Genomic DNA, 22,947 nt, shown 5'->3' on the forward strand with positions numbered 1-22,947 from the left:
GGGTAAGTAAAGTAGTCTTTTTAATTTTGACCAGTGCTGTATAAGCTTACTTCCTTGCATCAGTTTGGCAATACTATTGATAATAATATTAAGTTAACCGACTTCCTACACTTCTTGCTTTACTTATTCTGTTATTTCCATGTCTAATCTTCTACCTTTTGATGGTCGTCCTTGAAACTAAGATTTCAGCTTGCCTCTCTGTGCTCCTGATTCTGCTATGTGAATGACAGTTTATTTTAATTCAGGTCAGCCGAGAGGACCATGCATTAACACGCACATCAATTCATTTGAACTGAACATTCAGTTTGCACTGGTAAAGTAAAGTAAATTCTTCCCTTCTCTTTCCTAGACGTTTTAGTTAGGTGCACTGGCTTCTACATTGACTCTTTCATGTACAGGAAACCAATGTGTGCAGGCTGATTCATACATTTTGCCACAGCCCATGCATATGCACATAAGGTTTCCACTACTCATGAATTATCACACTGCACCTGGTCCCACTGCAACACAACAACATGCAGACAAGAGATCATTCATGTAAAGATGTTCTCACAAATATGGCTTCACCAAGATGATACTGGAGAGGTTCAGTTCCCTGTTCACCTTGCCTCACTCGCATTCCTATGTTCCTACCACCATCAGTCACAGCATTCATCCCTTCTATCCAGGCCTTTCTTATATCATCAACCAGATTTTGCAAGTGATGGGTATCCAGTGTGCCTAACTTCTAGCCCCTAATATTTTGTCAGTGGTCTTATAGGTGAAACCACCTTTGCTGTTATTCATACAGAGCAGGATGGTTTATTGTATAGACTTCTGACAGCAATTAGCATTACTTAGGTCAAACTATAAAGCAAGACTGCATAGATGAGCTTTTCACTTCTATTCAAGAAAGGGATATTCAGGATTCATTAGCATTAGTAGAGGCATATGATGCAAGAAAGCAAGCTTATTCAGCATCAGCCAAAAAAAAAAAAAAAAAAAACAACCACTACTAACATTTCACCCCTCCGTTCGTTCGAAATACCTGTCCAGCTGAGCCTTAAATTTGTTTAGACTATCAACTTCAACAACAAGCGATGGGAGTCTATTCCACAAACCAACTGCCCGCTGGCTAAAGGCAAATTTCCGCACATCTATCCGACATCCGTCCTTCCTCAATTTGAATTTATGCCCTCTCAGGTGATTATTCTGAGCAAGAGGAAGAATCCCATCGACATTGAGCATGCTCAAGCCATTCAAAGCCTTATACACCTCTATCAGATCACCTCGCCGATGCCTAGTCTCCAGGCTCTGTAATTTGCAAAACTTAAGCCTTTCTTTGTAAGAGCAACCCTTTGTTCCATTCACTAATCTTGTTGCCCTTCTCTGTACTCGTTCCAGCAGCTCTACATCCTTCTTGAAATGAGGCCTCCAGACCTGTATACAGTACTCAAGGTGTGGCCTGACCAATGCCTTATACAAGGGAATAATCACATCCCTGTCCCTGATAGAAAAATTCCTGTATATCATTGACAAGACACCATGAGCTACTCTTGCAGCTCGTCTGCACTGCTCAGAGAACTTCATATCTGCCTGCACAATTACCCCCAGGTTCTTTTCATTCTCTACCACTGTCAGCGTAGTACCACAGAGTTGATACGTTGATCTGGGGTTACTGTTTCCCATATGTAGTACTTTACATTTGTCAATGTTAAACTTCATTTGCCACCTTTCAGCCCATCTGCTCAACCTTTCCAGATCCTGTTGCAGCAGCATAGTATCAGTAGTGTCCTTAACAACCCTGCCAACCTTGGTATCGTCTGCAAACTTGGACATTAAGCCTGATACACCATCATCAATATCATTTATAAATACAGAAAACAACAATGGACCCAACACTGAACCCTTAGGAACTCCACTAATAACATTAATCCACGTTGAGCAGTGTCCATTGATTACCACTCTCTGTCTTCTGCCACTCAACCATCCCTTTATCCATAGCAGCAATTTGCCTCCAATGCCACACTTCTCCAATTTGTGCAGCAGTCTTCCATGTGCAACAGTATCAAAAGCCTTTCTAAGATCCAAATATATAATATCGAAGTTATTCCCTGCATCCAGTTCTTTTGTGACTACATCATAGTATCCAATCAAATTGGTCAGACAAGACCTGCCCTTAACAAAACCATGCTATGTCTGAGCTATAACTGAATTCTTGTCCAGATGATCCTGCAGTGCTTCTTTAACCAGTGCCTCCATTAATTTTCCTGGAACCGAAGTTAAACTAACAGGTCTATAATTACTTGTGTCAGCCTTCGATCCTCCTTTGTGAATTGGGGTTACATTTGCACATCTCCAGTCCATGGGTACCTCCCCTGAGTCCAAAGAAGCTCTCATAATTATGGCTAGGGGTTTGCTTACTTCCTTTGCTGCCTCTGTTAATATAACTGGATAGATCCCATCCACCCCGGGTGCCTTTTTTATGTTTATCCTCAACAATTTCTCCTCCACTTTCCTCTCAGTTATTAGAAAATAATCTAGCTCACTGCCAATGTTTACTTCACCTACGACATTCCCCTTCCTGAATAACTCCTCATGTGTGAATGTAGATGCAAAATACTCGTTTAGATTGTTAGCCACCTGAGCTGGATCCTCAACTGTTGAACCATCAACATCCAGTGGACCAATCTGATTCATCCCTTTCCTTCTTGAGTTTAAATAGGTAAAGAACTCTTTTCTGTTTTTCTTTGCGTCCTTTGCCAAGGATTTCTCATAATCTGCCTTTGCCTGCCTAATCTCCTTTGTGACTTGGTTACAGACCAACTTATATCTATCATAGGCTTCCATGTCACCCATTAATTTGTATGTATCCCATGCATTTTTCTTCTCTGCCATATGTCTCATTAGTTCATCTGACAACCATTTAGGCCTGAACCTTGAACAATATTTCTTGGTTGGTATGTAAAGCCTGGTAGCTTCCAAGATTAGTTCCTTGAATGCTTCCCATTTTGAATTTGCTGTTGGTAACATCATCAGTTGGAGAATTTAAATACTGTCTCAGACCATCATAGTCGCCTTTACGAAAGCAAAAACCCTTCCCTTTATCTCTGATGGTAGTTACCTCCTTGAGTAAATCCCACTTCAGCACACTGTGATCACTGCCACCCAGTGGTTCCTTTATCTGCAGATTCCTAATGCATGAAGAATCACTACTGATAATCAGATCAAGAGTATTACTCCCTCTAGTTGCCTCCCGAACATGCTGGTGTAGAAAACAATCATCCAATAAATCCACAAAAGCCTTGCTAGTGTGTGAGTGACCAACCCACAAATTCCAGTCAAAATCTGGGAAATTAAAATCCCCCATTATAAGACTCTCTGATTTACTGGCCCATTCTATTTCCCTGTACAGTATCTTATTATACTCATCAGAGTCATTAGGCTTATAGCACACTCCTACTCTCAATTTTGATTTACCTATGCTTATGTCACACCAAACTGACTCGACACTGCCCTGTCCATCAATGTCGACTGGCTTCACTTCCTTGGATTTTGTGTGTTTAAAGATGTATTCCTTTGTAGTATAAGATATGTACCTGATCCTAGTCAAGTTTGTGGTAGAGAGTGCCTGTCAACTATATCCTTGGCACTAAAAGACACTGATTGTAATCACTTTATATTACTATCACTCCAATTGCTTTAAGTGTAACTTAAGCTTCTGCTTTCATCTCATTTTGAGCAAATCATTACCTATAAAAGGATAGCAAATGGTAACTTACCTTGCATGAGTAGCAACTGTTTACATAATTTTCCTATCATGCACTGACACCATTTCATTCATCTATTTAGTTACTGTAGCATTGTACTAGATTTTATGGTTGAAAAAGACATCTACCCACCGATGGTGTCTTTACCTTGCCGTGGTGGCGGGGCTTGCGTGTCTCAAGGTCTAAAGAGCTAGGCTGGTGGTAGCTTGCTACTGTAGAGCCTCCAAAGTCAGAAAGGTTTGTAGTTAGGGAGCAGATGAAAAAGATACCATTGGTCCTCCAGGTTGGGGTTGATGCAATGGGCCACTCCCCATTCATCATAAAACATTCTTTCAGTGCTAAAAGACCTAACGGAGAAAAAATTGGATGGACAAATAGGAATCGAACTGGCAAACAGAAAAGGATTATGAATTTTGGATGCTAGAATGTATGAATAGAAGAGGACTGATGGACGGAGATTGAGAAGATAGAAAAAAATGGGGGGAAGAATAAAGGAATGGCATTTGGATGTTAGGTTGAGGAGAACCATTGTAATAACAGAATAAATCCCAAGAAGAAAAAAAAAAAGACATCTTGGGATGTCAAAAGCTAACATTTGTTTTATTCCTGCTCTTACCTTGATTTTATTTTATTTTTATTCACGCAGTGTTTTTTTAAGTGTAAATACATATTTTGTTAATATTTCAGCTTATTTGCCCTGCACTACTTTCAAAACAGTTCCCTTTTGGGAAGTGCTGTTTTAGCATTAGTAATGGTATATAATGCAAGAAACCAAACTTATATGGCATCAGCCAAAAAAAACAAAAAAAAAAAAAAAAAAAACATTTCATCTATCTATTCCCTCCAAATAAACTTTGTCTAGTTCTTCTTGAATTTAAAGTGTAAGTAATAAAGGTTTCAACTTCCACAACAACAGATGGAAGTTTGTTCCAGCAATCAACCATTTGCTGACTAAAGGCAAACTTCCACACTTCTGTTCTTCAACTGCCCTAAATCAATTTGAATTTATGCCCTGTCTTCTCCGCATGTGCATAGTCTGAGCAAGAGGAAGAATCCTACCAGAACTGAGCTTGCTCAATCCGTTCAAAGCTTTAAACACCTCAACCATATCACCGCAGAAGCTGCAATTTACAGAACTGAAGTTGTTCTTGGTAAAAGCACTCCTCTGTTCAAATCTCACTGCTCTTCTCTATACTCTTTCCAGCAGATCTACATCCAAAAATGAGGCTTCCAGATGTGGCAGCCTCATTTTTGACATTTATACTCAAGATGTGGCATGTTGCATGACCACTGCCTTATACGATGGGATAATCACCTCCTTATCCCTGCTAGTAAAATTTCAGCATATCGTTGAAAAACTCCACGAGTTGTCATGGCAGCCTTTCTGCACTGCTCAGAGACTTCATATCAGACCGAACAATTACCACCATGTCCTTTTCATTTTCCACTACCCTGAAATGTAGTACTACACAGTTGGTACATTATTCTGGAGTTACTGCTACCCATATGCAGTAATTTGCAATTGCCAATGCAACTTCAATTGCTATTTCTCAGCCCATCTGCCAAAATTTTCTAGATCCCAAAGTAGCATACTGTCATTAGTATCATTGATAAATATAGAAATCAACAATGAGTCCAATACTGAACCCTGGGACTTGACAAAGAGTCCATTGATTACCACTTTGTCATCTCTCACTCAACCATCCCTTTATTCATAGCAGAAACTTAACAATAATGCCACACTGCTCCAATCTGTACAGCAGTATTTTATGTGAAACAGTATTGAAAGCTTTCGTGAAATCCAAGTATATGATATCAAAATTATTTTTTTGCATCTAGTTCTTTAGTGACACATCGTAGTATCCAATCAAATTGATCAGACATTTCCCTTTAACAAATCCAGCTGTCTGTCTGAAGTACAAAGGGTACTAGGAAAGTTTTGCAATACAGCTTTGTTTATTTAATTTTTTCAAAGTAATTTCCTCTACATTCAATACACCTCTCCATCCTCCGAAACCAATCTTTAAACCAGTTCTGCCAAGTTTCACTAGGGAGTAAAGCACACTCGTTGTCCCAAGCCAGTAGAAGGTCCTCATCACTGGAAAACCGCCTCCCTTTTAGCTTCATTTTCACATGCGGGAACAGTGCAAAGTCGCAGGGAGCAAGGTCTGGACTGTAGGGAGGGTGCTCGAGAAGTTTCAGTCCTGTCGTGGTCAAATATTCGGTGCAGGCTTTGGCGCGGTGAGCTGGAGCATTTTCGTGATGGAGGTACCAGGTGTCCATTCTTGACTTTGGCCACAGGTTCTTCATAGATCCAATGACTTTAGGCAGGCATTGTTCAGTATACCACTTAGCTGTGACTGTCCTCTGCGTGTCCAAAACGACACATTCCACAATTCCACTCGATTTGAAAAATACAGCTATCATTTTCTTCTTTACAGATCAGGATTTTCTGACAATTACGGGTGTGTCGTCATCATCAAAGACCCAAACTTTGTTTTGAGCCTTGGTCGGCAGATCGTAATAGTACAGCCAAGTCTCGTCACCTGTCACGACGTTGTTCACATACCGAGATTGTCCCTTATCAGACTTTTTTTAACATCTCCCGGCACCAAGTCACACGTCGTGTCATCTGCTCTTCAGTCAGTTGATGCGGCACCCAGGGAGAACAAAGTTTCTTCACGTGCAAATGATCTTGCAGAATTGAACGAATTGCTGGTGCATTTAGGCCCAAAGTATCCTCTATCTGTTGGTAGGTCACTCGCCTGTTTTCGTCAAGCATTTTCCTCACAGCGGTAACGTTTTCCTCTGTAACTGACGTTCGTGGCCTTCCCGGCCTCTCAGAATCCTCCAGAGTGAAATTTCCCCTTTGGAATTTTCTATACCACCTGAATATCGTTGTACGATGTGGACAATCATCATCTAGTGCAAGAGTCATTTCTTCTAAGCACTGGTCTATGGTTAAACCACGCACGAAATTATACCGCAAAACTGTCCTTATCTCATTTCATGACCACGATGCCATCGCAAGCACTTTACACTCTCACTACTAATGAATAACTGAGCCCATCGACTTGGCGCGGCGGCTACTATGCACGTATGAACATGTCTCAACATGCAGCAACAAGCAGCTTCCTGTGATTCATTATTGCGTCATATTGCAAAACTTTCCTAGTACCCTTTGTATAACTGCAGTCTTGTCTAGATGCTGTTGCATTACTTCTTTAACCAGTGACTCCATCATTTTTCCTGGAACAGACATTAATCTAACAGCTCTGTAATTACTCATCACCCTTTGTGAATTAGGGATACATTCGTACATCTCCAGTCCACAGGACTGGAGATGTACGAACGTATCCCCCCCCCGAACCACTCCAGGGTTGCTCTCATAATTATGGCTAAGGGTTTGCTTACTTCCCTTGCTGCCTCCCTTAATATAATTGGACAGATACCATCCGCCCCACATGCCTTTCTTATGCTTAACTCCAATGGTTTCTCTTCCACTTTCCTCTCAGATAATAAAAAATCATTCAGCTCCCTGTTAGTTTGATAAATCTCTTTTATCCCCTTCTTTTAATAGTTCCTCATGTATGAATATAGATGCAAAATACTAATTGTCTTTGCTACCAAACATGCTGCTGTAGAAAACAATCATCCTATAAATCCACAAAAGCCTTGCTAATGTGTGAGTGACCAACCGACAAGTTCCAATCAGTATCTGGTAAGTTAAAATCCCCCATTATAAAACATTCTGATTTACTGGCCCACTATTTCTCTGTACAGTTGTTTGTTGTATTCATCAAAGTTATTAGGTCTACAACCCACTCCTACTCTCATTTTTGCTTTCCCACTGCTTATGTCACACCAATCTGACTCAACATTGCACTGGCTACCCATGTCAAATGGTTGCAGTGCCTTAGTTTTATTTTGCCTTTGTATATCTTAGCTGGTTGGAGATATTGAAAAATTTTTGATGATTAAAATATTTAAGTTAACGTTTGGAATTAAATGCAATCCTACCATTAAATAATTTACCATAATTTAATTAAACCTTTAATTAAATTAAATCTAAACCTAAATTTAGAAGCTACTCAATACTCACCTTATATCTCCCCATTCTTAATGTAAGCACTTATGCCATGAAAGGTATTCTACACCAACCTGTTTATTTATCAAATCACATTTTATGGGATGGAGTAAACGAAATTTCCAAACACCAGAACAATTAACTCCAAATGTTCTAAAACTAATTGGCTTTAGAACATTTGGAGCAAAATTTTGTGAATTTTAGTATAATAGATAACTAGTAACTGATATCTGATAACTGACAACTGGTAATCAGATAACTGGCATATTTGATTAACCAATGTCAACCATTTTCCATGAATGACAGAGATAAAAAATTTTGCTGTATACAATTCCAAAGTTTTGTTAATAAATCTTCAGTTAAATGACATGCAGTAAAGTCTTAACTTTGCTAATCATAGTAATCCAGATGTTTACTACATCCTTGATTACCGACATCAGTAATTACTATCATCATTTAGTTATGTCAGTAATTCACACTAGTCTCTACAGAAAATTTTAAACTACTGCGAATTATTAATCGTTGAAACATTGAAATTAATGTGAATTAACAGATAAAGGCATCCTGCCTTATGGGCTTTAAAGGCCACATACTATCTTACTTTTTTCCCTCTGGTGTTTACAGTGCATCTGTCAACAATATTAAATTATTGGACATGCCCCTTTATGATTTTCCCTCCAAGCCAATTTCAGTTCAATTTCTCTGAACGCAAACCCGCTGGAAGTCAGCATTTGCGAACCGGTTCCCAAGGCAGTAGGATGGACGAGTATTCAAACGTTGAACTGGCCGACATGCACCTAGCGTATGGAACTGCGGACTGTAACGGGCACGCAGCTCTGCACTTGTACCAGGAACGTTTCCCGCACAGGCGTGCTCCTCATCATACGATTTTTGCACGTGTGCACAGAAGGTTACGTGAGACTGGTTGTTTCACGAGAGGTACCATGAATCGAGAGCGAATGACGAGGACACCAGACAATGAGGAGAATGTCCTACGTCTTGCAGAAGGCAATCCGAGTAAGAGTACTCGAGCGATAGGCCAACGATTGGATATTTCCCAATCCACTGTATGGAGGATACTGTCAACAAACCAAACGAGTTCATACCATCTGCAACACATCCAATTATTGGAGCCTGCGGATTATCCACTCCGGAGGACTTTTGCTAATTGGTTTCTTCAACAGAAACGGTTCGCAAATGCTGACTTCCAGCGGGATCACTGTTCACGCGACCTCCCGTTCAACGTCCTCTACTGCATGACGAAGGCATTTTGTTCCCTGCAATGCTATGTGATTCTGATTCATCTTTGTGCCCCCTACACCGCTTGCAAGTTTGTCGCACTGGTAGTGAATCACCCTGTATATTCTGAATTATTAACATATATAATATGTGACCTTTCCAAATTTCCATACACAAATGATTCAGAATAAGATTGTGCAATATTATCTGAATGCCAGTTATAATGAAACAAGAACTGTATTTAAACATTTTCAGTAGATTGCTAAAGCTATTTTATATTTTTTCAGCCTAATCCCCTGCAGAAAAAATAACTGCAAAACCAAAAACAGGAACATCCATCATCTTTGCCCTTCTCAGACAAAGGGACTTTAATTTCCATCTGCAATTAATAATTGCAGAAGAAAATTAAAAGAAATTTCTTTTACTTTCTTTTGTTCCATTCAATCTGGCCATTTCAAATGTGCTTTTCTATACCTATAAATGCATATACTATGTCAGCAACAACTTATTAGTGAAATAATTTTTTGCAAATTATAGGTGAAATTTTCAATGCTATAACTGGTGGGGGGACAGAGGAAAACTGAAGGGGAAGAATTATAGACTGGATTGTAAGAAGGTTTTCTTTAGTACTGAGTTATTAATCATTGGGATAAGGAAGATCTGCTGGTTGCTGATTGTTGGCAGGAACCCCAAAAAGAGAGAAAGATTTTTTTTTTTTTTTTAAATGACTTGTGCAACAAAAAGTATATGGCTTCTTGCACTAATGGCCAATACTAATAGCAGCATGCTGATAACTCATAAATACACTGTGCAAAACAAAACTAATGCTAACTTTAACAATTGATGTGAGAATTCATAATGTTCTCCACAATATCTAATACATTGGAAAAATTTCCATTGTAATGATGGAATAATTTTTAATTTTCATCTGTACTTATGCAAATAAATAGGTATATTTTATATTTTACAATATTTTGTAACGTGTTCTGTGTTCCAAAAAAATTGCACTCCTAATAACTAAAAAAAAAACCCCCAATTATTTCAACTTATATGATTAAGAGCATCTTTCTTTACCTTTAGAGGAATTTGAGCACCATAATCTGATCTGTAGTTAGATGCCTCTATACGAGCTGTATCAACCACCTGTCTTGCATCGGCTAGAAGACCTGCTACAGCCTAATAATAGCAAAAAAACTGCTTACAGCAAATTCTCTTAAAATATGCACATTTCTCTACTCATTTCTATAAAAATAATTGAATTTAAATACACAGTGATCTGAAATAGCATTAGCATTAAAATGGCAAAACCTGTGAGGTGGCAAAGATCTTGTATAATCCTTCGACATTATGTGACTCTCCCAGACTATAGATAGAAAAGATTTTTTTTTCTTAGAACAGCATATGCAGTTAAAAAATAATCATAAAAACTATATAATATCGGTGTAAATACACCATAATTTTATCCATAAATTTAACTATATAATTAGTGTAACGGCATCATTTGATTTTATCTCATATTGTGGCTACCTTCACAACGAGATACCAGGTATTGCACTACTTCAAATAACAGTGCTTCTCTAGTAGAGGAGACTACTGTTATTTATTCTCAGTGGGCACCACCACCCAGATGCGTTTCGGAGCTTGTTGGCTCACTCATCAGTGGGCGGGCAGGTACCCTGATAATGCAGACATGCCATCATGGTTGTGAAGTTACCCTGATAATGTTTGCACTATCAGGGTACCTGCCTGCCCACCGATGAGTGAGCCAACAAGCTCCGAAACGCATCTGGGTGGTGGTGCCCACTGAGAATAAATAACAGTAGTCTCCTCTACTAGAGAAGCACTATATATTCGAAGTAGTGCAATACCTGGTATCTCGTTGTGTCGAATATGAGATAAAAATCAAACGATGCTGTTACACTACTTATGTAGTTAAATTTATGGGTAAATATGGTGTATTTACACCGATATTATATAGTTAATTTCACCCATAACATATTATGCCTTGTGCATTTAGTCTTCAAAATCAAAACTATATATATATGACCAAAAGTATTCAACACTCTCCATGAATATTACTTACTGTGACAGAAGTCTCCAGCACATGCATACCAGCTAATATAAATCAATGTAAATATTGACTGCTTGTTCAACAGCAGTATGTTAAAAGCTAGTATTGTGGATCAGAACTTCAATATGGGATGGTGGTTATGTGCCATCCACTTTTCTGTGCATGCCACTGCAATTCATCTAAACCTCCTAATATCCAATGTGGCATATGTTATTCAAAAATGAGACTCTGAAGGCGTACCTCAATAACAATAATAATAATAAAAAAAAAATCTGCACAGCTTTACAATCTAACAGAACATGTTCAGCAAAACAACAAAGTGGGCAGTTCATGTTTCAACATATCATCTATAAAAATTTCCAAGAGGTCACAAGAAGCATCCACCAGTACATCAAACATCTCGAAGGAACTCAGAGCCTTGGGTTTAGGTAGAGCAGTTGCATATAAGCCCAATATCATAGTTATCAATGCAAAATTGCATTTGAAGTGATGTTCCCAATTTTTTTTTTTTTTTTTTTTATGAGAATCCCAAACACGAAAGGTATCAAAACCTATAGTACTTAGTACCGTGCATGGGTTGAAGGAGAAGTATGGGGAGAGGGGAGGGGGATGCCGGAAACTTTGCTCTAGAGACTAAACATGGGTTTCACCACTTCAAGCCTCCAATAAGCAAAGTGGTGGTATTACACAACGTTTCATTCAGCCGGACAAATCTGGGTGTGGAGACTGCCCATAGAGCACTTACTGCTGAAGAGCATCATCTTGACCACGAAGTTCGGCAGAAGTGGTCTAATGGTATGGAATTGTTTCAGCTGGTTCAGACTTAGTTCGTTAGCAGTACTGCTTGCAACCACAAATTCCATTATCTCCTTAGACATTTTGGGGAATTATGCATAAATTATGCTGTGGCATAACTTATGCGGGTACTACAGTACAGAAATGGGAGTGTCAATGATGGCACAGCAAAATCTTGTGCCTCTCAGTGTAAAATTCAATTACGATGGCAGATTCATGACCCACTGTTAGGCCACCAAATGAAAATGTTACACTTCTCTAGGCTGTCTCAGAGATAAGTATCTCTTAATAGCACTTTAATACTAATCAAAGACTAAAAATTTAATATTCCAGGGAAAAGTAAGAAAAAGCAGTTTATTAAATAAAAAGAAAATGTTCTGTAACATTTCCATTTAATGAAATATGAAAGAACCAAACATATAACATACTTACAACTCCAACATGGCGATCAATAGTAAAGATCCTTTTATTTGCCCCAAGTTCATATAATTTGGATGTTACCAGCTTTTCTACTGCAAATACTACACCATCCTTCCCTCGAAGTGCAACAGCAGTCCTACATTGAACAAAACTCACTGCAATACTGTTATACAAAGATTTTAAATTATAAATAATATAAAAAAAATATATTAAATTTTATTGGAGTTATTTGCACGTGTAACTTAGTAAAAAGTTTTTTCCTCCTCTGATCAAACAAAGACTTATTTTTAACGTAAAAAAGTAGTAGCAAAAAGATAATACAGGAAAACAGAATTTATTATCGCATACTATAATTATTGATTACATTTCCCCAATATAATCACTGCCCACCTGTGTAACCTTTTCCCATACACATGATAACTATAGGGCACTCACTCTAAATTCAGACATCCTTCTGCAAGAAATAGTTCGTGATAAAAATATAGCTGTTCTTACAAAATACTACTGAATTTTTACAACTGATGTTTTAACAGTAGTATATCAGTATTAGTAGCAATGGCCACATAGTGCAAGGAAGCCTATGGCTTACGGTGCACCAGCCAAAAAAAATAAACAAATAAAATAAAATAAATAATAAGAAGAAAATTAAAAAAAAAATAATAAATGCAGTGGATTCCGCTTATCTGGACCTCCAGTTAATCAGGACAGCCGTTTATTTGGGACAACATGATGTTTAATCAGGGCAGGAGACCGCACCACTCAAGATTACCCTACGATTGTCTCCGACCATACCATGTGGTTCGGTCGGATTTCTGGAGGTCACAACCATAAAACAATAAAAACAATTAGCAGTCCCCCTGTTTACTGGGCTTTTCTGTTAGTGCAATCTATTATAAATGGATAGTAAACTCAATCTTATTGAATTTGCAATAATACCAACAGCTGGAATTCTGTGGGTTATTATGGTGAAATGTGTTTACACTTCCATGAAATCTTCAATCATATAAAAAAATAAATTTTCAGAATCTTCTCTTCATTCCTATTTTTTAAGCTTTGTAACTTGTTACTCCATTCTCACTTGTGCGTATCATGTTACTTGCAATATGTGTATGCTGTGTTCTTTGTTAGTGCTTGCTTATCTTTTTTACTGTTTTAAATTTTAACACCCACCCACAAATGTCAGTGAACATAAATATCATTTGGTTAGTATGTACATATTACAGTACATATTAATTAAGCTATGCATGTAAGCGTAAATTTATTTTTATTTCGCTAACCTGTGGAAAATATTCTTCCGATTTTCTTGTTTCATTTAATTTTTTAATTAGCAGTAGCATTAGTTTTAGTAGAGGCATACGATGCAAGAAAGCAAGCTTATGCAACATCAGCAAAAAAAAAAAAAAAAAAACCCTCCCATTTCATCCCTCCATTCATTCCAAATCCCTGTCCAGCTCAGCCTTAAATTTATTTAGGCTATTAGCTTCCACAACAAAAGATGGAAGCCTGTTCCACCAATCAACTCATCATCATCATCATCATCAGCCATTTTCAATCCACTGCAGGATGAAGGCCTCTCCAGCAACTTTCCAGTTCCTTCTGTTTTGAGCACTGGCCATCCATTTACTACTCAAAAACTCATGAATTTCATCTATCCATCTCCGCCTTTGTCTTCCAGGTTTTCTTCTAGCCCCTCTTGGGTACCATTCTGTTATTTTCTTAGTCCATCTGTCATCATGTCTTCGAGCTATGTGTCCTGCCCAAGACCATTTTAGTTCTTTAGTTTTGATAAGAATGTCCTTTACTTGAGTTTGCTGCCTAATCCATGTGTTACTCTTCTTATCTAACAGTCTGATTCCCAATATAATTCGTTCCATTCTTCGCTGTGTAGTTCTTAGCTTCTCTTCCATTCTTTTGGTGAGTGCCCAAGTTTCACTTCCATAAGTCATGGTGGGGAGTATACATTGAGTCATTATTTTACGTTTCAGACAAACTGGGATATTGCTCTTCAGTATGTGGCTATATTTCCTGAATGCTATCCATCCAAAATTTATTCTTCTCTTGACTTCCAGCCATTTATCATTATTACACCTAATAACTTGTCCCAGATAAGTATGACTCCACCTTTTCAATTACTGCTCCTTCAATCATTATTTCCCTTTCTGTGACATACTTGTTCATCATTACTTTTGTTTTAGCCATATTCATCTTTAGTCCAAAATCCTTACTAACTGTGCATAACCGATTAAGATTTTCCTCTAATTCTTTGGGATCGTGGCTTATGACCACAATGTCACCTTGACTCCTTTCTGCGACCAGTCTAATCTTCTGAAAGCTTCCTCAAGGGCAGCAGTAAACAGCTTCGGAGATATTGTGTCTCCTTGTCGAACTCCTTTCTCGATTTTAAATTTGCTACTGTCTTTGTCTAGTCTAATAAAGGAGGTAGCACTCTCATATATTTTCTTCAAAATCATAATATATGGAGTATCTATGCCTTGTCTTTCTAGTGCCCGAAACATTGCCTTATGCTGTATGGAGTCAAATGCCTTTTCATAATCCACAAATGCCAGGCATAATGGTGTTTTATATTCATTTGCTTTCTCCATTAGCTGTGATATTACGTGAAGGTGATCCATAGTTGAGAATCCTGTACTAAAGCCAGCTTGCTCTTTCGGTTGATTCTCATCAAGTATTCTTTCTAATCTGTTAGTAATGACCCTTGTGAACAACTTGTAGATATGGGATAACAAGCTAATTGGTCTATAATTTCCAATTTCTGATTTATCTCCTTTCTTATGCAGCAAAACTATGACTGCATTATTCCACTGCTTAGGCATCACACCTTTTCTAATGCACTTTGTGAAGAGCCTTGCCAGTTTTTGTGTTATGTCTCTTCCTCCCAATTTTAACAACTCTACAGTAACTTCATCTTCCCCCGGGGCTTTCCAATTCTTCATTTTCTTCAATGCATGTTCTACCTCATCAGGAAGAATATCGGGTATGTTGTATGTGTTGCTACTTTGCAATCCATGTTCCCCACTGCTGGTATCATTCCCTCGCTCCTTGTATAATTCTCTATAGTAGTCTTCTGCTATTTGAATTATGCCTTCTTTGCTGTTTATAAGTACACCATCGCTATTCTTCAGTTTCAGTATCATTTGTCTTTCTGTATTACTGCTCATGGCTGCTGATTTAAATCCTTTGTTTTCCCTTAATGCTTGTTCTACTTTTCTTGTGTTAAATCTTATGTATACTCAATATACTCAATTTTCTCAGTATACTCAATTTTCTCCCTGTCAGTGTTTTTCTTGCTCTTCATTTGTCGTCTTTGGTTCATCATGACAAGTGTTTCTTGACTAATTTTTTCTTCTTTGGATTTCTGTTTCCCTATAGGTTTCTTGGGCTTTATCACTTTCAGAAAGTTGTAATATTCCTCGTCGATATCTTGGTCCTGAGCAGTCTGCAGAAGCTCAAACTTGTTCTTACGTTCCAGTACATACTGCTTTTTCTCCTCCTCTGTTATTTCAAAGACCTTTGTATTATTTACTCGAGTCAGTTTTTTCCTTTCCTTTCCTACATCTATATCAAGTGTACATCTTACCATTCTGTGATCACTTCCAACCTTTACCTTATTCAGGACGGTAACATCATTCACAATATATCTTCTGTTAGTGAGGATGAAGTCGATTTCATTAGTTGTTAATCCATTTGGACTCTTCCATGTCCACTTTCTGTTGACCCTTTTCTTGAAAAAAGTGTTCATTACTGACAGTCCTTGAGATTCTGCAAATTCCACAAGTCTTTCACCTCTTTTATTTCTTTCACCAATTCCAAAATTTCCTATAGTTCCTCTTTCTGCGCTGTTTTGCCTTTTTCCAACCTTAGCATTGAAGTCCCCCATAATAATAGTGTAGTGGGTTTTCTACTCATCTAGAAGACTCTCAATTTCAGTGTACATTTCTTCAACCTCTTCATCATCATGGCTCGATGTTGGTGCATAAATCATTATAATCTTTAGCTTGTACCTCTTAGAAATCTTGAGTATTAGTCTTGACACCCTTGGTGATGTACTTTTGAATTCCAAAATGTTGTTTTTTAAATCTTTATGGACCAGAAACCCAACTCCACCTTCACTCCTTTCACTGTTTCCATTGGTGTACAGCAGATTTAGTATTAGTATTAGTAACGGCCGTATGGTGCAAGAAAGCCTATGGCTTATGCTGCACCAGCCAAAAAAAAAAAAAAAAAAAAAAAAAAATCCGAACAAAACAATGATAAAAACAAAAATTAAATAAATAAATAATAATAATTAATAAAGAAATAAAAATAATAAAATGAAATTAAAAATTAAATAAAAAGGAAATTAATCCTATCATCCTATGCGCTTCCCTTACCCGAAAGTACTATCCAGATGACCTTTGAATTTCCCCAAACTGTCGGCCTCTACCACCCATGAAGGCAACTTATTCCAGTAATTTATAACTCGCTGGCTAAAATAAAACTTCCTGCAGTCCAATCTAAACATTTCCCCGCGTAACTTGAATTTATGTCCCCTAGTTCTAGCATCATTTATAATCTTGAAAATTTTGTCCTCATTCAGTTTACTGATGCCTCTCAGAGCCTAAAAAAAATTTCCACTTGATAGACTTATAAGTGACTCACCAATCAACTACCCAGTGGCTAAAGGCAAATTTCCACACTTCTTTCTACAACTATCTTTCCTCAATTTGAAACTGTGTCCCCACAGGTCCTTAGTCTGAGCAAGATGAAGAATCCCATCAGCATTCAGCTTGCTCAACCCATTCAAGGCCTTATACACCTCAATCAGATCACCTCGCAAATGCCTACTCTCCAGGTGCTGCAATTTGCAGAACTTAGGCCTTTCTTGGTAAGAGCACCCATTTGTTCCCTTCACCAACCTTGTTGCCGTTCTTTGTACTCATTCTAGTAACTCTACATCCTTCCTAAAATGAGGCCTCCAGACCTGTGCACATTACTCTAGGAGTGGCCTGACCATTGCCTTGTATAACGGGATTATCACCTCCTTGTCCCTGCTAGCAAAATTCCTATATCATTGATATATAGGAATTTTGCACTGCACAATTACCCCCAAGTCTTTTTCACTTTCCACTTCCCGGAGTGTAGTACCACCCAGTTGGTACGTTTCTCTTCGGTAATTGCTATCCATATGCAGTGGCGGATAGGAAAAACCCTGGAGTCCGCAGAAAATAATAAAATACTTTGAAAATACCCATATGCAGTACTTTGCATTTGTCAATGTTAAACTCCAGTTGTCACTTCTCAGCCTATTTTCCCAACTTATCTAGATCCAGTTGGAGTAGCATACTGTCATTACTGTCATTAACAAGCCTGCCAACCTTTGTATCACTGCAAACTTGGACATTAAACCTGATATACCTTTATCAATATCATTTATAAATATGCAAAACAACAATGGGCCCAACACCAAACCTTGGGGAACTCCACTAATAACATTTGTCCACGAAGAGCAGTGGCCATTGATTACCACTCTCTGTTGTCTCCCACTCAACCATCCCTTTATCCATTGTTGCAGCTTCCCCTTGATGCCATACCTCTCCAATTTGTACAGCAGTCTTCCATGTGCAACAGTATCAAAAGCTTTCCTGAAATCCAAGTATATGATATCAAAATTATTTTTGGCATTCTGTTCCTTTGTGACCACATCATAGTAATCGAATTGGACAGACAAGACCTCCCTTTGACAAACCCATGCTGTGTCTCAACTATTACTGCAGTCTTGTCAAAATGATCCTGCAATGCTTCTTTAACCAGTGATTCCATTATTTTCCCCGGAACACAAGTTAAACTAACAGGTCTGTGGTTATTTGTGTCACCTTTTGAACCTCCTTTGTGAATTGGTGATACATTTGCACACACCTCCAGTCCACAGGGACCTCCCCTGAGTCCAAGGAAGCTCCCATAATTATGGCTAAGGGTTTCCTTACTTCCTTTGCTGCCTCCTTTAATATAACTGGATAGTTCCCATCCACCCCAGGTGCCTTCCTTATGTTTAACTTCAACAATTTCTCCTCCACTTTGCTCTCAGTTATTACAAAATCACTTAGCTCCCTTTTAGCGTTTGATAAACTTCTGGCACTCCCCTCATTGAATAACTCCTCATGTGTGAATGTACATACAAAATACTCATTCAGTTTATCAGCTACCTGAGCATGATCATCAATAGTTGGTAAGGTAATAAAGTGTAAATTTGTGCTGAATGTATCTTTACTTTTATAGCCTGTGGAAAATATTTCTCCTATTTTCGCTAATTAGAATCGTTTAATAGAATTAAAATTCAATTCACAAATGTGATCACAATGATCAGACCTTACCACATATAGTATAGTGAATGGTACTTTACTGTGGTGAGTCCATCATAACGTGATTTGTTCGTACTTTCCCCCCCATTTATTAACACACAACTGTATATACATTCCAAGATACATATTAATCAATTTATATACAAGATTTATATACATACTCATATATGCTGTAGCCCTTGTACATATGCATGTGTGTCCTGGTATGAAGGGTGGCTCCTAATCATAAGCCCATCTTCACCTATTACTCCTGTGATAGCTCAGAACTTCTGCAAAACAGGCCTGGAAAAAAAAGTGTTGTGTCAGGCCATTTCTCCACCAGGGACCAACCAACACCTGGATCAACCATTCTCACGTGTGCTATACCAATAGGTGCCAGCAATTCCACCCCAAAGCTACCCAGGCTTGGAGGCCAGCAGGGAAAAAAAAAAAAAAAAAAATCAATCATAAAGCTGTATTTTTAATACAGTAATCCACTGTATTTTTAACTATTTACGTGAAACTTTATACATAATTGGGGCAGCGGCTTAATTGGGACAAAATGCACTAGTCCCAAATAACCGGAATTGACTGGAATTAATAAAAGAAAAGAATATAAACAACCTATGCATTTCCCTCAGCCCACAGGTAACTATCCAGCTGACCATTGAATTTTCTCAAACTGTCAGCCTTTACTACCCACGTAGGTAACTTATTCCAGTAATTTATAACTCGCCGGCTAAAATAAAACTTCCGGCAATCCTGTCTAAATACTCCCCCATAACTTGAATTCATGGCCCCTAGTTCTAGAATCATTTATAACCATGAAAATTTCGTCCTTATTCATTTTACTTATGCCTCTCAGAGCCTTAAACACCTCAATCAAGTCTCCTCTAAGGTGCCTAGTTTCCAAGCTCTGCAACTCATATCCGAAGTCTTTCCTTGTAAGGACACCCTTTTGCCGATCTCACCAGTTCAGTTAATCGTCTTTGGACCCTTTCAAGAAGCTCAATGTCTTTCTTTAGGTGCGGTCTCCATAATTAAACACAGTATTCCAAGTGTGGTCTAACAATAGCCTCATATAATGGGATTATGACGCCCTTATCTATACTAGCAAATATTCGATAGGACACCATGGGCAACCTTTCCTTGCAATCTGTCTACTCTGCTCGGAGAACTTCATGTCTAACCATATCATAACACCCAAGTCCCTTTCCTCCACTACAGGCTTTAGTTTAACTCCACCAAGTGTATAAATTATTTTGAGGTTACTGTTCCCCAGGTGTAATACCTTACACTTTGCTGGATTAAAGCATAGCTGCCATTTTTCTGAACATCCCTGAAGTCTATCTAGGTCACTCTGAAGAAGCTCTGCTTGGCAGCAGTGATCATTAACTACTCTACCGACTTTTACATCATCATCAAATTTAGACATCATAACCTCTATCCCTTCATCGATATCATTTATGAAAATCAAAAACAACAGTGGTCCTAATGGTGATCCTTGGGGAACCCCACTTCTTACATCAACCCAACCTGAGGAATAACCATTTATCACAATCCTCTGCCTCCTGCTCTGAAGCCATCCTGCTATCCATTAAGGATTTTCCCTGTGATTCAAACCTGTTCCGACTTATAAAATAACCACTCATGTGGAACTGAGTCAAATGCTTTGCTGAAATCCAAATAAACAATGTCGAAATTATTCCCTAACTGCAGCTCATGAGTGACCCTGCCAAAATAGCCAACCAGATTTGTTATATATAATTTCCCCATTACAAAACCATGTTGAGTATTCTTCAGAATTCCATTTCCATCTAAATGATCCTGAATTCTACCCTCGATCATTGCCCTCATGATTTTCCCTACTGCTGAAGTCAGACTGGCCGGTCGGTAATTTCCCCTTTCACTCTTAGAACCACCCTTCTGTATTGGGGATACACTGGCACTTTTCCAATCCAATGGAATCACTCCCGAGTCCAGTGATGCTCTTATAATTTTGCAACATCAGCTGGGGTATCTAATACTATCCCATGTCCATTACATAAGAATCTGACATAGTTTGTCCTTCTCTTTTACATTTATATATATATATATATATATATATGAAGAATTCCTTATCCCCACTCTTTGTTCTCTTTAATAATATGTAAGCAGTAAACATCTTCAATAAATTAAAATTTATTTTTGAATGATATTCATATTCTAAATAACTTTGTTGAAAACAAAGTTATTTAGTTATGATTGGTTAAATAAGAATAGGCCCACCCTTTCCCCCCTTCAGGATTCCAGATTAAAATTGGCATGTGCTTTCGATAAAATGAATGAAGGTCTCTCTTTTAAGAAGAAAAGAATGCAGAGAACAGCTCAGATGACGTTGCAAAATTGTCTCAATTGTGTTCTACACAGTTTCTCCCTTTGAGAAAACAAAACAAACATTAAAGTACAATGCAACTTTATAATAATAACGGCAAGTAATTTTAACATCATATTTGTCATATATAATAATGTATATTAAGAAATTAATAACCTCTCATATCTATCATTTCAAAATTTCATTCATAATAATTTAAGCATGGTTGTTGCTTCAATTTTTCTAAAATACTAACTTACTGGCAAAAATGTGTATATTTCATTTATACCAGTTTAAGCATTATCGGAACATCTAATGAGGAAGCCTACATTTTGTGCAAAGGGGTGGGGGGGAGAAAAGACAACCAGTTCACCTCTTCTCTAAAAGATTGAAGTAAGAACAGACTTCAGCAAATTTCATCTGAAAAGTGGTGTTTATCAATTTCTGAAATGGATTGGTCTATGGCATAAAAGATATCCTGTCTGCTTCCAGAATTTTAGTCCCAGAGAGGTCCTTTTATTTTTGATAGCAGATCCAAGTCTCATAAGAATTCATATCACAGGAGTATGTTCCAGCCTGCTCAATTCCATCTGTGTCAAAAGCTGCTTGACAGGTACCACACCACAGAATCGTGAAATGTCATACAAGGTTTGTATGACATTGCACTTTTTCAGCTTGGTCTGTGCTTGTTGACAGGAGAGACTGCTTCTACAGGGATTGGGTACACTTAAATGGAAAGGGTGCAAGAATATTTGCTGATGCTATCGAGGCTGTGTTAGGTGGGTCGGAAAACTGCTAGCTTAGGGGGATACACAGACTAAAAGGTTAACAGAGGCAAAAGTGATTCTTGTACTGCTTCTATTAGAAAGAGCAGCAGCATGGAAAGCAAGGCAATGGAGATTTCCAGGACTGTTGGGAGTCATAGTAGAACAAATAAATATATGGGCTGAGTTAGGGTAACTAAGATTAGGAACAGATTCATGTATACTTTCATGTACACCAATGCTACGAGTATAGTTAATAAATTTGATGACCTTGAAGTGCGAGTCACAATATCAAAGGCAGATATTGTTGGGATATCAGAGACGTGGTGTCACACAGATATAAGCAGTGCAGAATTGGAATTTGGGGAGTACAATGTATACAGAAAGGATAGACAGGACAGGAAGTGAGGAGGGGTTCTGCTGTTAGTTAAGAAACACAAAATCTAAGGAAGTGCATCCAATTAATGTTGGTGGACAATGCAATGTTGAGTCTGTTTTGTGTGACATAAGCACTGGGAAAGGAAAAACGAGAGTAGGTGTGTGTTATAGGCCTATTGAATCTGATGAGTATAATGAGCAATTGTGCAGAGAAATAGAGTGGGCCAGTAAATCAGAATGTCTTATAATGGGGGATTTTAACTTTCCAGATATTGACTGGAACTTGTGGGCTGGTCACTCGCACACTAGCAAGACTTTTTTGGATTTATTGTATGACTGTTTTCTACAGCAACATGTTCGAGAGACAATCAGAGGGATTAATACTTTTGATCTAATTATCAGCAGTGATTATTAATGCATTAAGAATTTGGAGATAAAGGAACCACTGGGTGACAGTGATCACAATGTACTGATATGGGAATTATTTAAAGATGTAACTACAATCAAGGGAAAAGGGAAGGGCTTTTGCTTTCATAAGGTGACTACAGGGATCTCAGACAGTTTTTAAATTCTGTACAGTGGGATCAACTGATGATGTTACCAATGCTGAATTCTAAATGGGAAGCCTTCAGAGACTTAATCTTGGAGGCTACTAAGCATTTCCATCCAATTAAGAAATACTGTTAAAGGTTCAGTCCTAAATGGATGTCAGATGAATTAATGAGGTTCATGGCACAGAAGAAAAATGTATGG

At 38.1% G+C, this 22,947-nt stretch overlaps 1 protein-coding gene across 1 annotated transcript in view; it reads right to left on the reverse strand.

Moving 5' to 3' along the window:
* The window catches only part of LOC150084834 (proteasome subunit alpha type-3-like), a 114,295-nt gene that overhangs the window by 50,624 nt on the left and 40,724 nt on the right, over positions 1 to 22,947 (reverse strand). Inside the window, exons 3-4 of the mRNA XM_090375578.1 lie at positions 12,374 to 12,497; positions 10,150 to 10,251 (exon numbers count right to left, since the gene is read on the reverse strand). Of these exons, the coding sequence (XP_090231704.1) occupies positions 10,150 to 10,251; positions 12,374 to 12,497 (226 nt within the window). The remainder of the gene's footprint in view (positions 1 to 10,149; positions 10,252 to 12,373; positions 12,498 to 22,947) is intronic.

The sequence above is a fragment of the Mastigoproctus giganteus genome, chromosome 6, assembly GCF_048544385.1.
Source record: "Mastigoproctus giganteus isolate SK-2022 chromosome 6, ASM4854438v1, whole genome shotgun sequence".
Classification (NCBI taxonomy): Eukaryota; Metazoa; Arthropoda; class Arachnida; order Uropygi; family Thelyphonidae; genus Mastigoproctus; species Mastigoproctus giganteus.